General features: G+C 30.1%; 1 protein-coding gene across 2 annotated transcripts in view; it reads left to right on the top strand.

Annotated features, from left to right (window-relative positions):
• Window positions 1–10,584: 10,584 nt before the first annotated feature.
• LOC107452447 (carcinine transporter) overlaps window positions 10,585–25,875 on the top strand; it is a 34,632-nt gene continuing 19,341 nt past the window's right edge. The window contains exons 1-3 of one of the 2 annotated variants that reach the window (XM_043041846.3): window positions 10,585–10,804; window positions 23,145–23,550; window positions 24,969–25,072. In XM_043041846.3, coding sequence (XP_042897780.2) covers window positions 23,185–23,550; window positions 24,969–25,072 — 470 coding nt within the window. In that variant the 5' untranslated portion in view covers window positions 10,585–10,804; window positions 23,145–23,184. Of the gene's footprint in view, window positions 10,805–14,346; window positions 14,476–23,144; window positions 23,551–24,968; window positions 25,073–25,875 lie in introns of those variants that run through there. The other variant, XM_016068923.4, reaches the window with a different exon arrangement.

Genomic DNA, 25,875 nt, shown 5'->3' with positions numbered 1-25,875 from the left:
TTCGAAAAAAAGTAACTTTTACTTGAATTTTTTTTATATCTCCTACTGTTCTCAAGATAATAGATACGAAAAAAATTCTGATTATTTACTTCAATTTATAATTTTTATCAAAAATAATTCACTTAAATTATCAAAATCGCTTCAATTTTTCGAAAACATATGAAGAAAATCACAAAGGTATTTTAATGAAGGTAAAAGACATTATGACGAAAAAAAATTTTTTAGTGAATGTGTCAAAATCTATTTAATATGTATTTTTTCTTATCTATTATCTTGAAAATAGTAGGAGATATTAAAAAATATTTTAAGTAAAAGTTATTTCTTTTCAAAAACTCTCTTCAATGATGCCAAATAAGATATAGGTTTTCATTTAAAAAATATATGAAATATCGTGTATATGAAAGACTTCTTGCTGTTGTAGAGTGTATGTAAATCTTCAACTGGACAGAAGGTGTCTTCTTTAGTGGATTCAGTTTTAAAGTCTTGTAATATAGATATCAAAGAGCATCGGTAATTCAACAGACGGGACTGCAAATATGCAACGTGAATATAAAGGATTTTCTTCATGGCTTTCCAAAGAGTCCCCTGGTCAAATTCATGTTTGGTGTTATGCACATGTCTTACATTTAGTTTTAGGAGATACCACGAAGGCACTAATTGAAAGTGCATTATTTTTCAGCCTACTAAATAGCTTCGCAGTATTTTTACGTGAATCATACCAACGCATGAACATCTGGGAACAAAGTAACGAGCACGGAAATAAAAAAAGGCTCGCAACTATTGGAGAAACACGTTGGTGGTTCAAAGATTCTGCATTAAAGAAAATTTTTGGTTAATTTTCAAACTCAGATTCAACTATTAAGCCGTTACATGTCACATTGATTACAAGTTTAGAAACTATACAACAAAATTCAAATTTCAAGCCAGATATCCGTGCAAAGGAAAAAATATTTTTAGAATCATTTTTCAAATATGAAACAGTAATCACCGTCAAAATATTCTCAAGAATATTTGAATTAACTACACCGCTCTCCCAATATTTGCAAACCTCTGGTTTATGCATCCTAAAAGCTTTTGGAATGGTATTACAAACGTGTTGAGAACTAAAAAAAAGTTACAGATGATTTAATTATTCACGCAAATAAGGAACTTGAAGAAACTGAACTGAAATTTAAACAAAGTTTCCATAAAAATTATTGAAGAAAAAAAAATTGATGCCGGGTGAGACAGCGTCGAATGAAACAGTTTTTGATGATGAAACCACTGCATTTAAGATAAACGTCCATAAAATTATTTTCGCACGGTTGTAGCCTCAATGGAACGCCGATTTCCGGCAAATGGAAAATTGTACGCCGATTTTTCCTATCTAGATCCGAAACGTTTCCCTGAAAAACGTCTTAACAAGCTTCAATCTGGCGAACTAAATGAGTTAAGAAAACTCTTGCTAAAATTTGACGAAACAGCTATTTTTATTTCAAATTTGCGGATTGAACTAAGAAATTTAGCTTTACATTGGGAAAAACTGAAAAATTCAGACTCAGAAGATTATAAAATAATCACAAGATCATTCAAATGAAGATAATAACGACTTTACTTTGGAAACAGAAGAAGTAAGTCTAAAATGTGAGACACGCAGTGCGCTCAAAAATTGTGTTATTTGTTGCTACAAGATGCTACAGAGATTAAATTTATTGACCAATTCTTACAATTTAATTAGTCTAGCATTAAAACTTTTACTAACATTGTCAAAAAGTCAGGTTGCTTGTGAAAGATCATTCTCCACATTAAAAGTAATTGAAAATCGAATGAGGAGTACTTTATCTTCGGATAATTTGAATGCCTTCATGGTAATGGCAATAGAAAAAGATCTATTAATGAAATTAGATAGCGACGACATAATCGATCAAGTGGCAGGAAATAGTGATCCTCTTTAAAAGTTAAATTAAATTTTAATTTCAGGACTTTTGAAAAAGCATTAAATCTATTTTTAAATTTTTTTTATATAAATCATTCATGTATGTGTAGTATAATAAATATTTTTATTTACTCTTCATCTTTCACATTACTTTTGATTTTATCAACCAATGTTTCCTCATAAGAACCATGTATTTTAAATTGAAATATATTCTATAAAGGATTATTAAGCAATTTTTATCTACTTTCTTACTTCGATAAATTAACTTAAGTTCATGAGAATTTATAAGTAAAAAATGTCCAAAAATGATACATTAGGAGCCGCGTACTCTTCGCTCACGCGGTGTTTATGTGAAGTAGTGGGCCGATATCTCTAAAATGCCCGGGCCGATTTTCGATCCCAGTCCGAGCCTGTGCGTCTGCCACCGCTTGCTGGCATTGACCTTTCACATAAGCCGCGAAAAACAGCTGGCTGACAGCGTATAACATGATATAGAACTATAAAATTTACATTCTTTTATGGAATTGCAGAAAATGTATTCGAAATTTTGCTTAATTATTGTGATTCTCGGTTTAATAAATTCAATTTAGTAGATTTTAATCCACCACTATTTTTAAACATTTCGTAGGTATATATAATTCAGCATTTTTTTTTCCAGATATATTGCAGTCAAGCCCACACATCAAATTTCTCAGGGTGCGAGGCCCGCCCCTGGAGAAAAAGCTACACAAGAAAAAAGACCCCAGCCACAATTGCCCACCGACTTGTTTCTTTAACCCTTTCGCGCCGACTGTCACAAATACGTGACAGCATGAAATCGTATCAACCAGGGTAAAAAGATAAAGCTGGTAATCAAAGTAATTCTTTAGCACAGTTTATTTGTGGGCGGAGTTATGATTGTTTGATTTATTTTATTCACCGTTACTTTGTTCAAAATAAAACTATTTAGTTATACTTTGAATTAACATTGATTATATGTATGATTAAACTAACAATAATTAAGATAAAAGCAAAGTAAGTCTGTCAAATTAGAAACGACTACATTTAAGTTACCGTTTTTTATTTAATTACATCCTGATTCTGATTTTGTACGAATGCTTTTCTGAATCACCCGTCCCCAAGGGGTTAATCAAGGAACTTCAGGACCTGATGAAAGATGAGGAAGCGATGAGCCTCCTTCGGACAATTCTACCCAACTCCCAATAATCTACATCTCGATGAAGAAGCAGATAGCCCATCCTAGGGCTAGGTACTTCGAAAAATCTGAATAGTTAGTTTTTCAGATGTGTCACGCTAAGCTTTCTATAAACTAACAAAATGTACTAATTTAGTTTGTAGATATTTACACACTAACAACGTTCTTGTATGAAACGCCACTTTTTTCGACTCTCACGTGGTGAGACTTTTAAAATGTTGGCTAACTTTGAAGAGAGTCTACTACCAATCTACAAAATATTTTGCAAAAAAATGTATTATTTGGAACGAGCATTAAAAATTATAACTGTATTAATAATATTACTTTAAATCTAACAGGGCTTAGCTAATCTGGGTGTGGGATATTTCAAATTTGAAGCTATGAAGTTTTTTTAAAATTATATTTTTAATTTAGTATATTTTTGTCTGAGTGCAGAAGTTTATATAGAACGTATAGATTTATATCAGGGGTGAAAGCGAGACGGAAAAGAGGAAAGGCTGGTAGTAAAACCATTTCAGTTATAGCTAAATTTGGGGAGGAGTTTACTTATTATTTTTTTTAATTTTTCAACAATATCTACTTTATCTTGGAAAAGAAGCAGTTTCATATATATTCCAGAATTATAAAAGAACTCTTGATAGTTACAGATATTTCATTTTTTTCGAAAAAAATGCTGGAATGAAATGTTTTACGTACCAGGTTTTTCTCTTTTCCGTCTTGCTATATAAGGGCTTTCACCCATGATTTATATACACTTGTTTTCTCTTTTGAAAATAACACTTAAGACAAAAAACATAGGGTCCTTAACATATGGTCATTAATGCATCATAAGCTTAAGTGTATTATCTCAAGCTTCCAACTACTCCTTACGTAGTAGGGAAGTGGGGGACATATAGTATTCTCTTGAGTGAATTTTAAAAAATCATTGGATAGAATTATTAAATTGCTTTAAAATTAAAGATTGTTGGTAGAAGCCGATTGCAGATGCGAAAATATCTGAGATAAATGCAAAACTCTCATGCATTAGAAAACAACAAAAAAAAAATGTTTCCCAATGTAAATGAACAGCTGAGTGATTGAAGCAGGTAAGAGACATTTTCAGATTGGCTGTAATCAGGGGGAAAAAATTGGTATCCGAACTATTTTATCATAGATTTATTAAAAAGTAGGGCTAATAATCTTTTGCATTACTTTATTGATTACTATATAATTTGAGAAAACTTTACGCCAACATACTCAAAACTTGGGTATATTAGTTACGTTAAAATTAGAGTGAAAGCAAAAACAATTCTGTTACATTAAGCATGCTTTCACGGAAGCGATCACTTTACGTTATTTTCAGTGATTGATAAATATCCCTTAAAATGTGACTAACTTTCTTTATCCTTTAAATTTTTCTATTTTGGTTATCCTATGTATCCATGCTGAGGAACTTCCTCATAAAAGATCACCAACCTATCTGAGGAGCTTAATTTTTTTTTTAAGAAAATGGGAAGGAAATGAGAAAAAAATAAACTCAACAAACTAATTAAATAGATTATTTTTTTTAAAAATGAAAGTGTGATCACAGTTTTAGGAAAATTGCAAGCAGGCTAGATTTTGAATTAAAAATTAAGTTCAAAACTTTAAATTTTTCGATGCACTAAGAATATTATCCCTTTTAAAACTGACAAAAAAGGGGAGCTATTGCTTGCCGTTTAATTCCTATAATGCATTCCTTTCCACCAATTGTGTGTGATATAAACATTTCCTGCAAATTACACATGACGTACTGTCAAAAAGATAAATAAAAAAATTAAAATAAACGGAAACAGATTTTTCATAACATCCACCACATTTTTAAAACTGTAAAAAGCATCATGTGTTTTTTTAGGTTTCTCCTAATTGATCTACAACAATTTCTCCATTGAATTTTTTCGGTATTTTTTTCATTTTTTTTAAAATTTAAATAACCGTTAATTTTAAATTATTCAGTTTTATAGAAACAACATTTTAACTGTGTAACTATAAACAAAATAAATGCGTTATTTTAGATGACTTTAAAAAAATTCATTAGATGTCGTAGTTAGGACTGGGCGATATTAGAAATTATATATCGTGATGCATCGTCAGTTTTGCATCGCGATATAGCGATGTATCGCGATATAGTATTTTTGAATTTCATTTACTTGTAAGGCACAGAAAGTCAGATTTCTATCAAAACTTCATACTCAGATTGATTTAAATCAATTTATAAATTTGAAGATATATATGTTTTGCTTAAGAAAGATATTAAATAAATTGACTACAAATCTTCAAATCTTACTTAAAATATTTATTGAAATGTTTGTTTAGAAATTCATAATACGCGTAAAACAAAGAGCTAAAAACTTTTTTTAAAGCGTTTTTTACAAATTAATATTTTCTTGTACTATTATGCATAAATAATTACATAATTATTAAGTTCGATCGTAATGTTCAATTTCTAAATGAAACGTTAAAAATTATCATTGTGTTTAAAACAAAGTGCTAAATAAATTTTAGAAAAAAAAACGCTTCTAGAACACTATTTTTTATTATTATCATTTCAGTTATTATAATTCTATTATAGTTCATTTACGTCATACTAGAGCTGCACAATGGGCTATTGGCGACGGTCTGGAAAACATCCCAGAGGATGATCCGAACACATGCCATCACAATTTTGATCCTCTGCAGATGGGATGGCACCCCCGCTTCGATAGCTCGACGACCTGCACGCGAAGTCGAGCACTTTACGGTAGAACAGTTTAACGAGGACCAATACTGCACACCCTCGGTCCCTACGCAGACTGATCCAAGTGGTCACTCACCCGCACACTGACCGCAGCCAGTGATGCTTGACTTCGGTGATCTGCAGGGAACGGTTCCCTGGGAACCGTGTCTTAACGATCAGTGCACAGCGGGACCTTATCATTTCAGATAAATAATTAAATTAAATTAAATAATGACCGAATTATGAACGAAAAACAAAGTAAGATTTAATTTCTTAAAAATAAAAAAATTGTGATATTCGATAATATATTTAGCTAATTAACAAATAATATGAAAAGAATATTTTTTAACAAAAATTATTATACTCTCTAATAAAACGGAAGTGCTAAATTATTTAAAAAAATGAATAAAATACGTAAACCTTTCAAATTTTTTTGTATAAACAAAGTTGATTGACTTATGTCCAAATCCAAATGACAAAAATAAATTTTGTTTTAACTTTATTTCTAAAAACAAAAACAACATGATTTATAAATTTGAAATCAGTAATAAAAACTCATTAAATTATTAGAAGTTTTATCCAAAGAGTTTTTAATAAATTAAAAGAAAGTAAGAAAATAGCCTAACAAATTCAATTCTTTATGGGCGCCTAAATTAGATTGCCGATAATTTTCATTAAAAATAAAAAGAATTTTTTTTAAAAGAAACTTATTTAATTAATGAAGAAACTCCTCTTTATATATTCTTTTCAATAATAGATTGCCTTCAGAACAAGGTAACATCGGCGATCACGAAGTTAGTTCCACTGAAAATAATCTACAAGAAAAGTCGCGACAAAGAAAAAAAAAAGCCAAGAGGTGCGAAAAGGAACATGCGATATAACGATATGTGTTCTCAAAACTCTGATTCTGATTCTACAGCTCACCAATCAAGGCCATTTCAACATAACGAAACGAACATCGTCTTCCGCAGCGCGAGTCGACATCGGAACGTAAGGGAAGAGTCTTATATCGCTATATCGTTATCTTATATCCTTGCGTGTCTTATATCGCTATATCGTTTTGCGCTCGTTGTCTTTACTCGACGACTTAAATCAGATTTCTGATGCATCGCCTTGAATGAACGTCGCTGTATCGTCCTGCCGATATATGCGTTAAATCGATATGTCTCGATACATCGATTTATAGCCCAGTCCTAGTCGTAGTACGTGTATGCAATCATGTTCACAATTATTTAATTTATCTAACAAACAGAATGATAAACAACACTCTGGAACAAATTTTCTGTTACATCTATACAGTATACCATGTTACATAATTCAGGTGTGATGATTTCAAATCTCAAATTAGTCATGTCCTGAAAATTATAGATTTTTTTACAAAATCATGTGTTTTACTTAGTTTATTTTTTGTCTGAGTGTACAAGTTTGTAATGAATGTATATACGTACATGTACACTTGTCTGCTACTTTGAAAACAACATTTGAGACAAAAAAAACATATAACCATAATGAATCATAGCATAAGCTGAAATGAATTATCGCCTTCTTCCTACCACTTCCTACGTAGTAGAGAAGTGGGGGCATTTAGTAATCCCTCGAGTGATTTTTAAAAAATCCTGTTTAAGATTATATTATTAAATTACATAAGAGCTGTAGCTTGTAGTGAGAAACTGATTTCATGTTTGAAATCATTGAAGCGAAAATATTCCGTTTAAATATCCCCTGCTACTGAAAACAAATAAAATATTTGCTCGGGAGTGTAAGCTATAAAAGTAAATTAATCACAAGAAAACTCCTTCGTCTCTCTATTTGTTTATTTATTTATTTTCTCCTTCATTTATTTACTATTATTATTATTATTCATTTATATTTACTTATTTATACCGAAAATTTGGTTTTTTGTTTCATTTCAAAATAAATATAATGTTAAAAACAAACAATTTTACTTTGTTCATGAATGGTGTTTTAAATTATACTGACTAAAATTTATAGAAAATTAAGTTCAGGTTTTTTCAAAAACTAATATCAAGAGAAAAATAATCGAAACCTATTAAGACTTTGCACTCCGATGTCCCAACTGCTGTTCTGCCAGCTGTTACGCCTTCAGCAAAGTAATAGTAGACAACTAAGGCGATTAAAACCTAACGCTTTCAGAATTTTTAGCCATTTCACCAACATTTTAAATGCTATTGAATTAGTTGTTCTATTTGAAATGTAATTAATTTAATACATTAATAGCTCGTTTTCATCTACGCGCTTTTTGTTCCAATTACATTTAGAATCAGCTGTTTTATTTGAATTGTAATTAATTACTCAATTCATTGTTAATTCTTTTTTCTACGTGATTGCAATTGGGTATAATATGAAAAAAACACAACTACTTCGATTAGTAGGAACAACATATGACGCAATGCTAAACGAATGGAATTTAGTTGTTGTTTATTTAGTTATTGTTATTAGTAGTTGTTGTAATTTGTTTTAGTTGTTGTTGTTTATTTAGTTGTATTTAGTTTCAATAACTTTTCTTTATAATGCAATAAAATCTGGCGAGCAGCTATTTAAACGATCGAACACTTCGTTTGTTTATTTGTGGCTTGAAGTTAGGCTCGCAGAAAATGCCGTTCGTGGGTTAAATTTAGTAGGAACAACACAACCTGTGACGTAGGCTATATTATACCCAATTACAATTCCATCCAAATTACAATTCAAAAATTTTTTTCAATTTGATATGTAATTAATTATTTAATTCGTTATATGCGCGTTCTTTTAAATACGCTTTTTTATCCCAATGGCAATTAAAAGCAGTTGTTCTATTCTAACTATAATTAATGACTTTGTTCTCGATGCGACTTCTGTTGTATGCGAACTTTAACAGTGAGTCGTAAAAAATATTGAAAATATACCACCACATACTTCGGGTATTTAAATTATTTACTTATAGTAACCTTGACGGTATTTCAATTTTTATGTTACGTAGAAAGCGTGATGCTCTAAATAATTTTATATTCTGCAATAAAGTTTATTTTTAGAAGTAGTTATGCTTATTGTAAAAATGTTTAAGAGCCATTTAGATTCGAAATTAAGTTTGATTTTTCCCTTTCAACCTTTTGTCTATTCTGTAACTTGATTGGAGTTTTTCTCTTGCTTCTTTTTAATTTTTATACATACTTTGCATAAATCTATTAATTTATATAAATTATAGCTCAATGCCCAAAAATCTATAAATCAATACTAACACTTAAATAATGCACAAATCTGAAAGCCATATACCAACGTAATTAATAAAGTAAAATAAATCCAATTTTTATTATTAATTATTGTTTTTCCCAGAAGCTTTACACAGGTGTGAAAGCGAGAGGGAAAAGAAGAGAAGCGGGTTCAGTTATAGCCAAACTTCGGGATGAGCTTAATAATTTTCTTCAAACTATTAACATCATTATCTACTTTATCTCAGTAAAGACGCAGTGTCACATATATGCTATAACTATAAAAGAAATATTGATAGTTACAGATATTTAATTTTTCTCGAAGAAAATGTCCATCGTACCAGTTTTTGCTCTTTTCCGTCTCACTATATTAAAGCTTACAGCCATGCTTTATGTAAAGAGAGTTGCCGAAGCATGACTTTAGTAGTTTATCCCATCAAAATAAAGATTAATTATATTCAGTATCCTTTGGCATGATGCAGAGATGCCAACTGCTCCGGACACGCCAAATTAATTTTTAAAAAAACGGTAAATAACTACAAAGTTTATTTTTCAAGTATTTGACTAGTTTAGCTTGCTTTTTAAAAGGCATTACACGACGTAAGTACATACCCTCCAACTTATGAGGATTTTGAAAATAATTCTTTCTAGTGGTAGCGAGCCAAAGTAGAAATTTTTAAAGCAAATGGATCTCTCATAAAACTTTTATCAGAACTTAAGAATCTAGCCATATGGCCTGCACTTTTATAAGTAATAGTGGACAAGTTACGCTAAAATTAATTTTCTTTAAATATTAAGACATTAATTTTGCTACCGTCTGAAAAGAAGATTTCTGAAACTAAGGAAATTCCGTAGCAGTTGGAGGGTATGTAACTACAATAAAGTGATGAATTATATAAGCTAACGAATTATTTAGAAATAGTGGTGGATAAAAATCTACTGAATTTGATTTAATAAACCAAGAATCACAATTGATAGACTACCACTTTAAAATATATATTTGCTGTCCGGAGCAAGCTGGCATCTGCTAGACAGTCAGGTAGGCACTTTATTTACATCGCACTAGGACTGCACAATGAGCTTTTGGCAACGGTCTGGGAAACATCCCTGAGGATGATTCATATATCACATACCATCACAATTTTTATCTTCTGCAGAGGAGATCTTAGTTGTGCTTGGCATAATGGTCAAAATTTAGCAAAATCAAGCAAATTTCTCCTGTAATTATCCTTTTCGAGGAACTATAAAAGATTTCTTTCTACAGTATCTATCGTTTGCAGTATCAATAATTGGACACGTTAAATAAAATCGAAAAACACTGTACGCGTGAAGTGTCGTGAAGTGCCTTTGAGAATTTTATCGAAATTAACCATTTTGAAACGGCAGTTTTAGAATAAATAGATAAAAGAGAAAATATTTCATACGTATTTCAAAATTAACAGGTGTATTTATTTAGAACAATATTAATTTTACCAGACTTGCCAAATACTATGCTTTTAGAAAAATATTTTATAGAGTGGGAGACATTTTCTTTAGCATTTTAAATGCCTCACCACGAAGAGCTCGAAAAAGTGGCGTTGCATATGAACTCTTAAGTCATCTATGTGTAGTGGTGTGGAAAATAAGTTTAAGTGTTACATTAAAACATAAGCATAGCTACCAGTAGACTAAATTTTTACAAAAAGCGTAGAAAGTTGGGAGCACTATTTTACTAGAGAAATTGTTTTTTCACCTATTTCTAATATGAAGTATAAGTAAGTAAAATTAAGTTATACTAACAATAAATTTTGTCAAATGTAATATCTCTGTTTACTGGGAAACTCGTAAAGGCAGTTATAGCATTAAAAATATTGTGATTAAATGCCGATACTTGGAAAGAAAAATTTTAAATTTAAGTCTAATAATTTAACTACCCAAACATGTATCGTACTATGTTCATGCTTTAAGTAAAAACCCTTCAAATTGTGGACAAATCACAACTTTTAAAAATATCATAAATACGTTGAATGCCATGGGGGTCACCGGTGACAGGCACTGAATTTGTTTGTAGCTCGACGGGGGTCATCGGTGACCGGTGAAGCCAAGATTATTAGAAACGCATAATTCAAGTAAATTTTAAATTTTTTTATATTATTATCGTCACTAGAATGGTGTGAAGAAATTAATGCAATATAGAACATACAAAAATGGTTTTATATTTATACACAGAGATGCCAACTTGCTCCGGACAGTGAATAAATATTTTCAAGTGGTAGTTTATTAATTGTGATTCTTGGTTTAATGAATTCAATTTAGAAGATTTTAATCCACCACTATTTCTAAACAATTCGTAGGCTTACATAATTCACCACATTTTTTCAGTTATGTAAAGCTAAACCTTTTTAAAAACTTGCGACCAGACGGGCAAGGCATGTTGAATTAGCGTGGCATTTAATGTGTTAAAGTACTAAGTTGATGGATTTTCTTTCATCAATTGACAAGAAAGTTTGATTATTTCTAAGAATTTGAATACGTTATGAATGTAGTAGTAACATTGGTTTACTTCACGATCAATCCAGGATTAACATTTGATTTCGATTTCCAACAAATCACTTACTCCTCTAAAAAGGCTCCATAACTTACACCAAAATCATCAGTCAATGGTGCGGCATTTGGCAAAGCCTCTTAAAACTGGAAACCTCCTCACAGTTTCTCATAGTTATTCCGATCACACCACTTTGTAAAATTAACCAATATACGAAAGAGACATTTAATACGAAATCTAGTAAATCTAAGAAAGTGGTAGAAAATATAAATCTAAAAATTTGTTTAATTTATGAATGTGATTGGTTGTGTTATTCCCTTGTCAACCACTACAAATTCAATTCTCAAATATATAAGTAAAATTTCTCTCAATTACTTTTAAAATAGAATTTGTGTTCATGCCCACATTTAATTTTTTCATTCTGGTTCATTTTTTAAATAGTCTACGCTGTCTACTTATGAGAAACCGTGTGGAGGCTTTCTGATGATGCACTAGAACACAAAAAGTTAAAGACCCCTGATCTTAAAGGCTCAATTTTTATTTTGTTCTATGCAAAGGAAGCTTGCAAGAAAAAAAAAATCATGAAATCGGTTTTTGTTTTTTAGTGCGCTAACTGCCTCTGAAAAAAAAACCTTGATAAATTGAATTTTGAGGCTGGAAAAATTAATTGAAAGAAATATAAGGATATTTTTAAATAAACAAATTAGAGCAATTATACGAAAAATTTACCACCCTCCAAGCTGAAAATTACTCTTAAGTAACAAGGAAAAGAGTAAATGCGTTTAATATTTTTCGATAAAACTAGGTTTTTTTTTTTCAAATATACCAGGCACCTAGGTACATGCTATACCGGCTAAAACTGGTTTACAGATTCACAGAAAACAACAAAATAACTCTTAGGTCATTTCGGTGAAATTTACCTTTACACTACAATAAATATACATTACGATACCTATCATCTATCATTTGTTTTATTTCTTTAGTACGAAATTATTATAAGCTATAAATATTAGTTTCTATAATTATACCGCAAAAGATATTTTTATATAAATTTTACTCTTTACGATATTGATTATATAATATTTTAGGAAGAGACATTTAGTTTAATGTTCCTTAGAGTTCTACCGAAGAAATGGTAATTAAGAACATTTATGTAAGTAATTTCGGATAAGAGAAATTTTATTTATTGAATTACGTATCATAGATATTTGAATAACGATCAAAAGTAAATCCTAAATTTAGTAACGAGGGTAAACTTTTTTTATCTCTTTGATTTTTATCTATCATTATAACTAGTAGGCTTGGAATACTGAATGTTGTATGAAATTTGTTTCCTTTAAAAAAGTATGAAACCCAATTTTTTTGTAAACTTGGTTGTACTTTTTTTTTTCTTCAGAATTTATTTCAAACTGATTATGTTCTGCTTTTTTCAAATTAGTCAAATGGAAATTGCTAACAACACGAAACATCTGTGCCAAAAAAAACTACGTTACCTTAATAATCATTGAGACAACTTTATTACTTATTTCTTTCTATCAGTGTTTCCCAAAGTGTGGTACGTGTAATTGGGGGGGGGGGGAGCAGTTTAACTTGGGTACGCGTTCTTATGCGAAATATCTTGCAACAAACGAAAATTTTAAAGAAATTTATTCAAAAGCAAAGCTAGCCATGAAAATTTACGATTACGTATTTTTCTATTGGCTATTTTTTGCAGAATTAACAGTTAATAATTGGTGATGTCAACAGCCAGTTGTGATTTTTGACTTTTGTGCAATTTTTTTCTAGTAAAAAATACATTCATTTTTTTATTAGTGGTACACAGCGTTACGAGAAATTTAGAAGGGGTATACAAAAGTCATAAGTTTGTAAAACACTGGTGTAGATAAAGCATGCGTCATTTTTTTTACTAGCGAATAGTTCACCTAGAATGTGTCCTAATTTCCATTGCCGTTTTCCTGTCACTGACAGGTGCCATCTATGTCCATCAGTGGTGCCCTCTATCTCCAAGAATTCGACCTCTGCAACACCCATACGTCACACCCGTTTATAGGACGAACCTATTCATACAATCATTCACTCATCCACAGCTCGTAATTTTGACCTGAACCAGAGAACGATCAATTTCTAATTAAGTACCCCCAGAGGTTTTGATTTGTAATGAAACACGGAGGACTTTGCCACCCTTTTGATTTAACGTGTGCCAGTAACCATTTACTACACGAGGCGTCTTCAGCCGGCTGGATTCTAACTCCCGTTCGCACGAACGTTAGTCCAGCGCGCTACTGACCAGGCTATCCCGGCCTAGATTGTTAAATACTAGCAGCAAGTTTAAAAAAATCAAGGTTTTTATGGTGGAAAAGTAACTTCTTTCGATTTAATTGCGATTTTAGACAATTTTAATTGATCGTTGGTTAACAGCCTCATTAGAGAAAAATTTAGTGTCGAGATGATAGGCTTTTTAACAATATTGACAAAGACTAAAAAAAAAAACATAACTTAAATTCGAATTCGATAAATATTATGTGCAATTTCAGTACCTTCTTTAAAATATTTGACCAGGTACACTTCATTGAATCAGGAATCAATATTAATGTTGTAAATTCGTTTTTATGATGGTAAACACGGTCATAATGTATTCTCAAACAGTTTCCCAAAATAAAACATGTTTACATTATACCATAACATGTACATTATTGTATGTAGATGTAATATTTTCCTGTGTATATTTAGGGAGTCACATCCGTACTTATAGTTTCTTTTTTCCCTGTTTGGTTTAGAATTTTAAGTTTGGTCTCCGCTGAAGTTTTCGTTCAACGTGTTTCAATTAGTTGCTAATGCAAATTTTTTGAAACTTTAAGCTGAGTAGAAGAAAGCTTATTTTTGAAACATAGTTGCAAGAAAGTAAGTTAATTTTATAACATGAATTATAATTAAATATGAATTTTTAATAAATTATTGCTTCATGAATTATATAAGTATTAACATAATGGTTAACATTCATCATTTTGGTAATGTTGGATTTGATCTGACCTAGATATTTCAATTAGTTGCTGATACCATGCAATTTTTTTAAACTTAAACAGGACGTTTAAGCCACATTTCGCAAGAATAAATGCAAAAAAAAAAATAGATCTTGCAACATAAATTATTTGAGCTTCCGACTCATTATTGTGGAAGCCAATACTCAGAATTATTATAATAATTCAAACCAATAATTCGGCCAATATTTTTGTGGAATTTTTTTCAAATATTTGAAATAGTACTAAAGTTCATGGCTTAAATTCTACATATATAGAGACGGAAAAGTGCAAAAACTGACTTTCATTCGAGAGAAATGAAACATCCTTGGATATCAAGATTTTTCAATAGATAAAAAAAGTTTTTTCATTAGATATAAAAAAAATATTCTTCTTACTTGATAAATTTTACTTTTCATCATTCCACGAAGAAAGAAGAAAAATTTCATAATAAAATTGATTTAGAAATTAAAATAATACTTTTTACTTACATTTAAGAAATAAGACAAAAATATTTATAGAGTATAATTTCCCGGCTCTTCTGTTAAACGAAAGACTTAATTTATGTTCGAATTTTCATAAAAATTTCAAGTTCATATGCATAATGGTTTCTTAGATAACGCAATTAAACAATTCCCTGAGAAAAATTGGATTGTCAGAATTTTTTGACCAAATACATAAAAATCGGTCTGAAAAAGAGAGACTTCATTTGAAAGAAGAGTTTACTTAGCAACAAAGAATACGATAATCTAGTCAGTATGCAATATACAGAAAATATTGCAAAAATCAGGCAAAAAAGGAGGAGATAAAATTGTAATCGCGTTATTGTAATTATTGATTACCCGCTAGGTTAAATGTTTTTTGTTTCGTTTTTTCAGGATGGACTCCGCAACATTTTAAGTCATGAGTTTCAAAAACTGCATCAACTAATGCTAGTTATTTAGTCGTCCAATGGCTTGGATTGATTTTCAATTCCCGCCAATACTCTAAATGCGTTCCAAAAAACTTTTCCTGCTTCTGTATTCATATTTACCTTAAATTCCCCACCAAGACAGTAATTATGAATAAGTTAATCAGAAAAGGAATATATAAATACTTTAAATTATTATTACGTAAAAATATTAAAAATGGACTTGGGTGAAAACAAAAAAAAGGGATTACCAAAGACTCCTACTATGGATTCCTCGTAGTTTCAGAAAATACTTTGCCTAGATGAGGAAAAGGTAATGCATTTATATTTTAATAAATATGAATTAACATGTTCACGCCGGGTATTGCGCCTGAAAGCGGGACGGAAAAGAGAAAATACTGGTAGAAGAGCTATTTCAATATCAGATAATATTCGGGAGGAGTTAATCTATTCTCAGCAATAACAATTCACTGTAAGGAAATTTATCACGGTGAAGAAGCAATTCAATATGAAAATTGCATCCGTTAGAAACAATTGGTAGTTATGGATTTTTATTATTCACGGAAAAAAACTAAAAAATGAAATTTATTTGTTACCAGTTTTTACTCCGGTGAGCCGCCCGATGAGACAATATAGCGTGACCCACTGGTGGGTCACCCCGGCGTGAACGTGTTAAAGTAATTATTTTCACCTCTAAACAGAAGTAATTAAATCAGATACATAATCAGAAGTTTCATATAAAAGAATAGCTCTAAAATAAAATGTTTTAATCAGAAGTTTTGTATGAACAAATACTTGAATGCTAATAACTTTTTTAAAAAGTATATATGTTTCCAAAACTTCTACTTTAGCTCCCATTAAAGAAACAATAATTCGTAAATAGCTCAAATATTTGGAGTCTGCATCACTCTTGCTACTACTAAATAAATATTTTCTGAAAGTACGGAAAACACATACTACTACAGATAATTGTTGAGGATTGTTTACGGTAATTGCTACTATAATTGTTTATTTTCTTCTGGACATAATCATAATCCTAGATGTTATGTCCCGTTCACTGATCCTCAGTTTTCTCTGATATGCACTCAAGTATTTTTAAAATAATTCAATTTAAAAAAAAATGCTCTTTGAAATTAAATTTGTCGAATCTGTTTCTTTGGAACATTCAGAATTACTAAAAAGTGATTTAAAAAAGAAGAAAAAGAGTTATTTAGAAAATAGTTTAGCATAAAAATGAAAATAAATTTAAAAATTTGTTTTAGCCATTCAGTTTGAAATCATTCCTTGTATAACTTATGGCTTACAATTTGTCATTTTTATTACTATTAAACTCACTGCCATCAAAGTTACTCTCCAAGTAAGCCGTAAAAGCAATTTTGAAAGGAAAAGCTAGAGAAAACGAAGTAAGGAAACACGACAAAAATTACATTTTTCTTTCCAGATGGGAAATACCTTAATTACTTAATAATGTTATAATTTAATAAAATTATAACAATTCCTTATAATTTTATTAATTTTTTGGACAGGAAAATCACATGATATGATTCTTAATAACAAAAAAATAATATAAAATATCGAACTGTCATTCTTATAAACCGGAAAACTGGGATGGACCATCACCACCTACATCAAAAAGCCTCCGCACGGTTTTTTATAAGTAGTCCGCGCAGACTATTTAAAAAGTGAACCAGTTGTGAGTATGAACCCAAAACCTTTTATAAAAGTAATTGAGAGAAATTCATCATATATATTTGAGAATTGAATCTGTAGTGGTTGACAAGTGAATAAGGCAAGCCAATAATATTCATAAATAAAACAAATTTTTAATCACATATTTGCTACCACTTTCTTATTTCAATTAGATTTTGTATTAAGTGACTCGTTCGGAAAGTAGATATCCTTCACAGTGGTCTGATCGGACTACATATAAAAAACCATGTGGAGGCTTTCAGTTATAGGAGGCATTGGATGGACTGTCTCGCCCCTTATTTTAGTTTTTTATTCTTATGTAATTAATAAAACTTATGATAACATTCACTTGCGAGCTTTTAGTTATTCTTAATACGGTTCATAAACTACGTCACGGACAGATTTTACGAGATTTTGTTTGCTTTTGGAGATCATCGGTAAGATCGCCATCGTAAAGCCTCTGGTGATTGCTATTAACCCCATCAGTACATGATGACGCGATTTTTTATTCACGGACCAAGGTATCATATGCAAGACAAGTCTTTCCGAATTTCAATTTGGAAATTTTTATTTCAATTTTTAAGCAATATTCGATGGTTTTGTAAGTCCATAAAAATTTCGAATAATGTCTCTTGTAAGGTTGATTTTCAGTATGAGCTTTTGGTTTCGTCCCGCTTTGTAAAAAAATATTTCTGAAAGGTCGACACATTTTTAAGTTATTTTCAGATTAGTAAATTTGATTTTAAATCATTTTTCCACCACAACATATCAAACATACAAAGCCTGACAGAGATGCCAACGGACACGCCAAAATAATTAAAAAAAACGGTAAATAACTACAAAGTAAATTTTGCAAATATTTTATTTTTGCTTGCTTTTTAAAAGGTATAGCATTACATAAGAACTATAAAGTGGTGAACTTTATAAGCCTACGAATTGTTTAGAAGTAGTGGTGGGTAAAAATCTACTAAATTGAATTTATTTAACCAACACTCACAATTGGGTATAATATAAAAAAAACACAACTACTTCCACTTAGTAGGAATAACATTTACCATGACGCAATGCTAAATTCTATGCCACTATCCACATAAATCAATTATTAATCAAAAATCGAATATCAATTACTTTTCTTTATAATGCAATAAAATCTGGCGAGCAGCTATTTAAACGATCAAACACTTCGTTTGTTTATTTGTGGCTTGAAGTTAGGCTCGCAGAAAATGCCGTTCATGGGTTAAATTTAGTAGGAATACAGCCCCTGAATTAGACAGGCCGACTTATCATTTATTGTTGGAGCAAAGAGCTAACATTAGCACAGCGAATAAATATTTTCAAGTCGTAGTTTATTAATTGTAATTCTTGGTTTAATAAGTTCGATTTAGTAGATTTTAATCCATCACTATTTCTAAACAATGCGTAGGCTTATATAATTCACCACTTTATAGTAATTATTACATGCTTTACATTTTTAAAAGCAAGCAAATATTGTCAACTATTTGCAAAATTTACTTTGTAATTATTTACCGTTTTTTAAATTATTTTGGCGTGTCCGGCGCAGTTGGCATCTCTGTAATAACATAACTAATACTAAAATAACGTTAACTTGTGAACTTGTTTGCTCCAATATTGCTTGATAGGTCAGCTCGGATAGTATAGGAGCCTTAACCCCTTGGGGACGGGTGATTCAGTAAAGCATTCGTACAAAATCAGAATCAAGTTGCAATTAAATAAAAAACGGTAACTTAAATGTAGTCGTTACTAATTTGACAGACTTACTTTGCTTTTATTTTAATTATTGTTAGTTTAATCATATATATAATCAATGTTAATTCAAAATGTAACTAAATAGTTTTATTTTGAACAAAGTAATGGTGAATTAAATAAATCAAAAAATTATAACTCCGCCTACAAATAAACTGCTAAAGAAATACTTTGATTACCAGTTTTATCTTCTTACCCTGATTGATACGGTTTTTTGCTGTCACGTATTTGTGACAGTCGGCGCGAAAGGGTTAAGTAGGAATAACACAACCTGTGACGTAGACTATAGTATACCCAATTGATAAACTACCATTTTAAAATGTATATTTGCTGTCCGGAGCAAGTTGGCATCGCTGGCCTGATATAAAATGCATCTTTGTCGTAGTCCTCTCGTGGTGAGACATTTAAAAAACAGGCAAAAATATCTCTTATTCTGGATATTTTAATTTTAAATTAATAGACAGCAGTTGGCATCCCTGGTATTTAAAAGTTTAAACAATCGTCTTAAGTAAAAGTCTGCTGTGAAAAGTTCAGTGAATTTAACTTGAGAGTCTTGAAAATAAAAATTTGACTCACTGGGATTTTTTCCTTACCGAATATAAAATAAATATTAATGAATAGCTTATTATTATAATAATAGTGAAAGCTTTCTTACTGCGCAGACTACTTTTAAAAATCCGTGTGGAGGCTTTCTGATGCAGGAAGCATACCTGCCAACTTTTAATCCCTTCCATTATGATTTTTCCCAGTGGTAGTAAAATGGAATTAAAATTTCAATTGTAAGCAAAAAAATACGTTGTATTTGACAAAACATCAGCTGACAACCATGAACTTGAACTGGAGTTGAGAACAGAGTGCCCATAACTGCCAACTCTTCCGGACGATTTTATTTTCTTATTTAAAGTGGTAGTAAATATATACTTTTTTTTCTTTTATAATTATTAAATGATTTTGATCATATTTGTTTGCTTAAAATTGAAGTTTTAATTCCATTTTAATACCACTGGGAAAAATGATAATGAGTGCCTGTCCGCGAAGCGGACAACTGACTCCTTCATCTGAGGTGATGCCCGTGGGAGCCTGTAATGATGTCGATGATAGTAACGCATGATAGTAACCATGATAGTAACGCATATTAATATATATGCTTATTTTTTTTAATAATAATGGTGATCATAATCATTTAAAAATTAAGCTTATAAAAGAAAATATAGTATATATTTACTACCACTTTAAATATAAAAATAAAATTGCGCAAAAGTTGGCAGGTATGCAGGAGGTGATGATATCATACCAGAATGTTGCAAACTCAAAATGTTTTTATACACTGTAAATATTTGCTGCGCCGCCCAGGCAACCAATTTTTGATAATAAATGCGAAAAGGAGGTGATGATATATCTGAAGGCCTGAAATTTGAAAGCTAATGTAATGCAATCCAGCCATCTACTTAGCTTTTTTCGAATATTTTATACAGTGTAAACATTTAAAAGCCATGTTTATAGAATTTCGGTAATTTTGCCAACATTTTAAAAACCTAATTATGAAAAAGCTGGAATAAAGTGCCGCTGCATATGAACTTTTAAATCAAATAATATGTAGTGTTGTAGAAAATAAGTTTAAATGAACAAATAAAGCATACATTAAAACCTAAACAAAATTTTTGCGAAACGAGTTGAAAGTTGCTAGTTCGGTAATGTAATGAAGTGAAAGCTAATGAAAATAAATTTTACCTTCTGACTTATTTGGAATGTCTCGAATATGGCGGTGGCTAATTTTAAAATTAAATTCACATATCGAAGAAAAATAGACCTATACTATAACTTAATTTACCCAGAAACTATCTAAATCTCCGGTTTTTTAATAGCAGTAATTGTCAGACGATATCCGTTTTAAAATGGAAATTCTAATAGATTATTTAATTTATTTCAAAATATTACTGGTACAGTTTATTATTTCTTTTTTAATATTTTAAAATTCTACTAGTAATAGAATCTTGCTCCACTTTGTTGGGAACAATTTTTCTAGTGGCAAGAAAGATTATTGCTCTAATGTGTGATTCTCAATTCAAAACGCTACTTTGTTCCCACTATCTCCGGGGGTAAATATATAAATAAAACGTTAGCAATAACACACGAGTGTTTGCAAATTTTTACTTTTAATATGCTACCATTTTATAAGATCTTTCACAGTTGGTCTACTTGTACTACTATACAATACATAAGACTGATAAAATTTGAGTTTCGTAGTTCACGAAATAAATATTTTTTAAAATAATGAAAAGAAAAAAACGTATTTTTCAATAATGAAATTTTGATGGAATGTATACTACTCATTTTAAGTAAACAATGTCTTTTATGCGGGGTTTTAACGGATTTTGAAATATTTTAATAGCGGGAACAGTTTCATTTAATTAATTAGATGAAATTTCCATTAATAAAAATGCATATCCATGAAAATTCAGATTCTGTCGGAAAATATTTCCTTTAAAAAAATATACGTAGTTGTGATCAAAAATATATATTAAACAGGGTTCATTCACAACTGGAAAAAATTAAAAAGTGGTAGTAATATTAAAATTATTTTTTTTATATTATTATGTTTGTAATATGATACTTTAATTAGATAGTAGAAGCTAACATTAAAAAAACTTCAGCTTCGTTACAACAAAATTAATACCAGTTATAATTTTTTTTTTTCAGGTCCGTACGAACCCCGCTAAAGTATTGAAGCTTGTCATCAAGTTTTTTAGCTTTTTTTACAGCGCATTGTTACCAGTCAGACCGGCAACACTTAATCTATAAATGCTACAAACCAATAAAATTATTAAACTGTTTGCTTCTAAGCGTTTGCCAATATTTAGCTACCGCTATTAGCTAAACAATAGAGAGATAAAGCATGCATGTTTGACAAAATTGCGTTGTCTTAGGTCACAATTGTTAATGTGCTCCAGACTAAAATTTATGACCGTTCAGAGATGCCAACTGCTCCGGACACGCCAAAATAATGAAGAAGAAAAAACGGTAAATAACTACAAACTAAACTTTGCAAATGTTAGACTATTTTTACTTGCTTTTTAAAGAGTATAGCCTGCCATGCCTAGTCCTATTGTTTTGATCTCATTTATCTGGAATTTTTACGCTGTTTTGAATGAGCATTGAGGTAAGCAGGCAGTGAAAGTACTTGGTAAAGTGGCGATTTATATAAGCCTTTGAAATATTTAGAAATAGTGGTAGATAGAAACATAGTAAATTAAATTTATTAAACCAAGAATTATAATTAATAAACTACCACTCGAAAATATTTATTCGCTGTCCGGAGCAAGTTGGCATCTCAGAATGTTCTGCAAAAGATTAGTGGCTAAGAATAATGAAGTTTTAAAGTGGGCTAAAAGTTTTAAATAGGAAAAAAAGTGATAGTACAAGTGCTTCATTGTTAGCATATAATTTACTTGATTGCTTTATTTAAGTAAACTGGGCACCTGAGCCGGGAAGCGGCCCCTATCCAATTCATCATTGAATTACATACAGTAATGTAAAATACATTGATTTGGCAAACATTCTGGTAGCCATAAAAAATTAAGCTGTTTGCTTGAGAAATAATAAAACAATGAAAAAATTCAATATGGCAGATTGACGTTTTTACATAACATTATAAATATTGATTGTAGACTTAAATTAAAAATAAAGATAATACATGATTTGATATGCACAATAATTGATTTTTGAAAAATGAAAGACATAATTGATGAATTAGCTTATAATTATATAGATATGAAGGCTTTTTACAATACCTTTCTAAAATCTAAAATGGTAGGTGACAGACGACAATATCCACTCAATTCAAACACATGTTTTACCTCTTCTTTTGAAAATGCATTTCTTAAAAAATCATCGCAGTATTGAAATTAATGGATTAAAGTATATAATAATCTCCTTTTTTCTGAAAAGCCTAAAGAAAGTAATTTATAGAATACTTTTTTAGTATCCGTAAAATAGCTGGTGTTTATAGGATAGCTATGTTTAGCGTACCGGCGTTTCATACAATGCTTAAACAATAGTAACAAAACAAATATAAGACTAATTTTTATTCTGCATTTCATTGTTTCAAAATAATAGTGAAATTCTAGATTTTTGCCTCGAATTGCTCCTCCTTCTAGTCTGATTTATCATGCAATTTATTGCTTTTCCAGGTCAATTACTGACTATTTGTGATCCATTTAAACCGAAGATATGATTTTTGAAGATATTCTAAATGACGTTGGGGGCAATGGACCTTATCAAAAGTTTCTATCCATTACTTTTCTCATCCCGGCCAGTTTGGTCATTCCTTGGTTCTCCATGAATTCTATCTTCCTTTCTAGTACTCCTGAACATTGGTGCTTCGTACCAGAAGTCGCCGCTTCAAATCTCCCCACTGATGCTAAACTAGATCTCCTGAGTCCGCCAAATGATCCCTCTTGTTCAATGTATGATATCAACTATGCGGAGATCTTATCAACGGAAAATTTTACAGTAAATCCAAGTTGGCCAACCAAAGCCTGTGACAATGGTTGGGAATTCGATAAAACCAATTATGATGCAACATCTGTAACTAGAGTAAGTTAATCTTAAGTTTTGTTATTTTTAATTTCTAATAAAAAAGGAGAATTTCAAAACTTAGGTAAAATTCTTTAATGACTATTGGTCATATAGTACTTAATCAACCAGGATTTATTTGTATTTTTGAATTTTATTTTATTGAATTTGAATTTTACTTGTTGCTTATTTAATTTTATTTCAATGAAATTGATGAATAGTTTATACCAATATTATGTTATTCTCATATTATAAATAGGTTATTACATTTGTGTAACAGTGTTACTTACATCTTATTAATTATTCAGGCTTTCAATTTTCATGTAGGAAAACTGATCTATTTATAATAACAGCTTTTTACCTAACACTTATATTTACTTCATTTCAGATAAATTGATGAATTATATTAATCATATTATGTCATTTTCATTTGCAAACATATTATAATAATCATATAAAAATTTCATACACATTATACTAATTGCTTTTGATCTAAGCATACTTTCATCTATCATTCATTTTGTTTCGTTTGTAGTATTAATTAATGAATTGTTATTGTCATATTATAAACATATCATTTTGCTCATATAACAGTTTTACAAACATTATATTATTTTAACAAACATTATATTGTTTTAACTTTAAGATCTCATAAAGAAAATTTAATCTACAACAACATATTATTAAGCAAACAACATATTATCTTTTGCTCATTTTAGTTCATTTCAATGAAATTGATGAAAAGTTATACTAATATCTTATTGTTCTCTTATTATAAATAGGCTATTATATTTGTATTAGTTTTACTCATATTTTACTAATTATTCAAGCTTCGAATTTCCATATAAGAAAACTGATCTATCTATAATAATAGACTTTTACCTAACACTTATTTTACTTCATTTCAAGGAAATTAATGAATCATATTATGCCATTTTCATATATAAACATATCATTTTAATCATATATAAAAATTTTACACACATTATTATAATTGCTTTTCATATTTAGATCCAGTCATCTCTTTATCTTTAATTCATTTTGTTTTATTAAATGTACTAAATTGTAGTAAATTTGAAATTTTGTGTTAATATCATACTAAAAACTTATTATAGTAATCATATAATATTTTTACACACATTATACTAATTATTTCGGCACAAACTTTTTATGCTGGAAAACTAACCTATCTATTGATCTTTTTACTTAATTTCAGCAAAACTAATGCATAATTTCACTCAATTTCGGGCTCAAACAAGATCATGATGACAAGATCTCATTTGATCTCATTTTCTACTTTACAGGTTCCATTTTAAAGAGAACTAACATATTAGAATCTCTCTTAAAAATTATATGAATCTTTCGAACGAAAATTTTCTATCTTTCAACTTTTAATGAAAACAATCTCTAATAGATTTCGTTGTTGGCTGTATTTCTAGTGGGAAATGGTCTGCGAGGACGATTATTACAGCAGTCTTGTCATCAGTTTGTCGTTCGTTGGCGTCACACTTGGAACGCCCCTCTGTGGATTCCTATCAGACAGGTATGATTACTATAGGCACAAAAAAAGCCCATTCGGACATACTCATTTTGTTGATTTAACCTAATTTCTTGAAATTTTCATATTTTAATTTTAAATCATTAAATCAAAACATCTATGGAGAAAATAGTGGGTGTATTATCTTTTAGCAATTATTATACAGCCTACAGATGACGCATTCCCAAAATTTATCCATTGAAAAAGTATTAATTACATTTTTAAACTGCAAAAAATTAGTGAAACAATGTACACAAAGCATCGTTGTAAATATATTGCTCATAAAATAAAAATATTAAATGCAAAACTTAATTTGATTATTTGTATTAACGGTACGTTTTACTTAACAAGCGCTGAAGTAAGATACAGAGTTTCACGATTTCATCCCAAAGCCTGTCTCGTATTCATCGATTGTAATCAACTAAATATTGTTAGTGAGCAAAAAAATACAATAAGAGTAACAAAGGAGAAAGGTTAAGTAATCGTGGAGTTCACCAATTAACTTTCGCTTGCAAACAATCTGGTGAGCATTAGCTAGATAGTCACCATGGTTAACCAAAAGGTATGTCATGGTTAAGTCACCATGGTTAACCAAAATGGACATGTTGTCAAAAGACAACATGTCCATTTTTTTTTTCAAATAAAAAGGCCTAGCAATTAAGTTATTTAATTTTGAAAATGTATGTCAAGAAACGGAGATATCCGCGTATATTATAATAGTACTAGGAGGCTCCGCCCCCTGCTCGCTAACGCTCGCCAACCCCCTAGAATTGTTACGCAATCCTATGTGGTTCACGCCGTGAACCATG

The sequence above is a fragment of the Parasteatoda tepidariorum genome, chromosome 5, assembly GCF_982258835.1.
Source record: "Parasteatoda tepidariorum strain Cologne lab strain chromosome 5, Ptep-v5.0, whole genome shotgun sequence".
NCBI lineage: Eukaryota > Metazoa > Arthropoda > Arachnida > Araneae > Theridiidae > Parasteatoda > Parasteatoda tepidariorum.
Note: the sequence above shows the minus strand (reverse complement) of the source record. Positions and strands in the feature narration are given on the sequence as shown.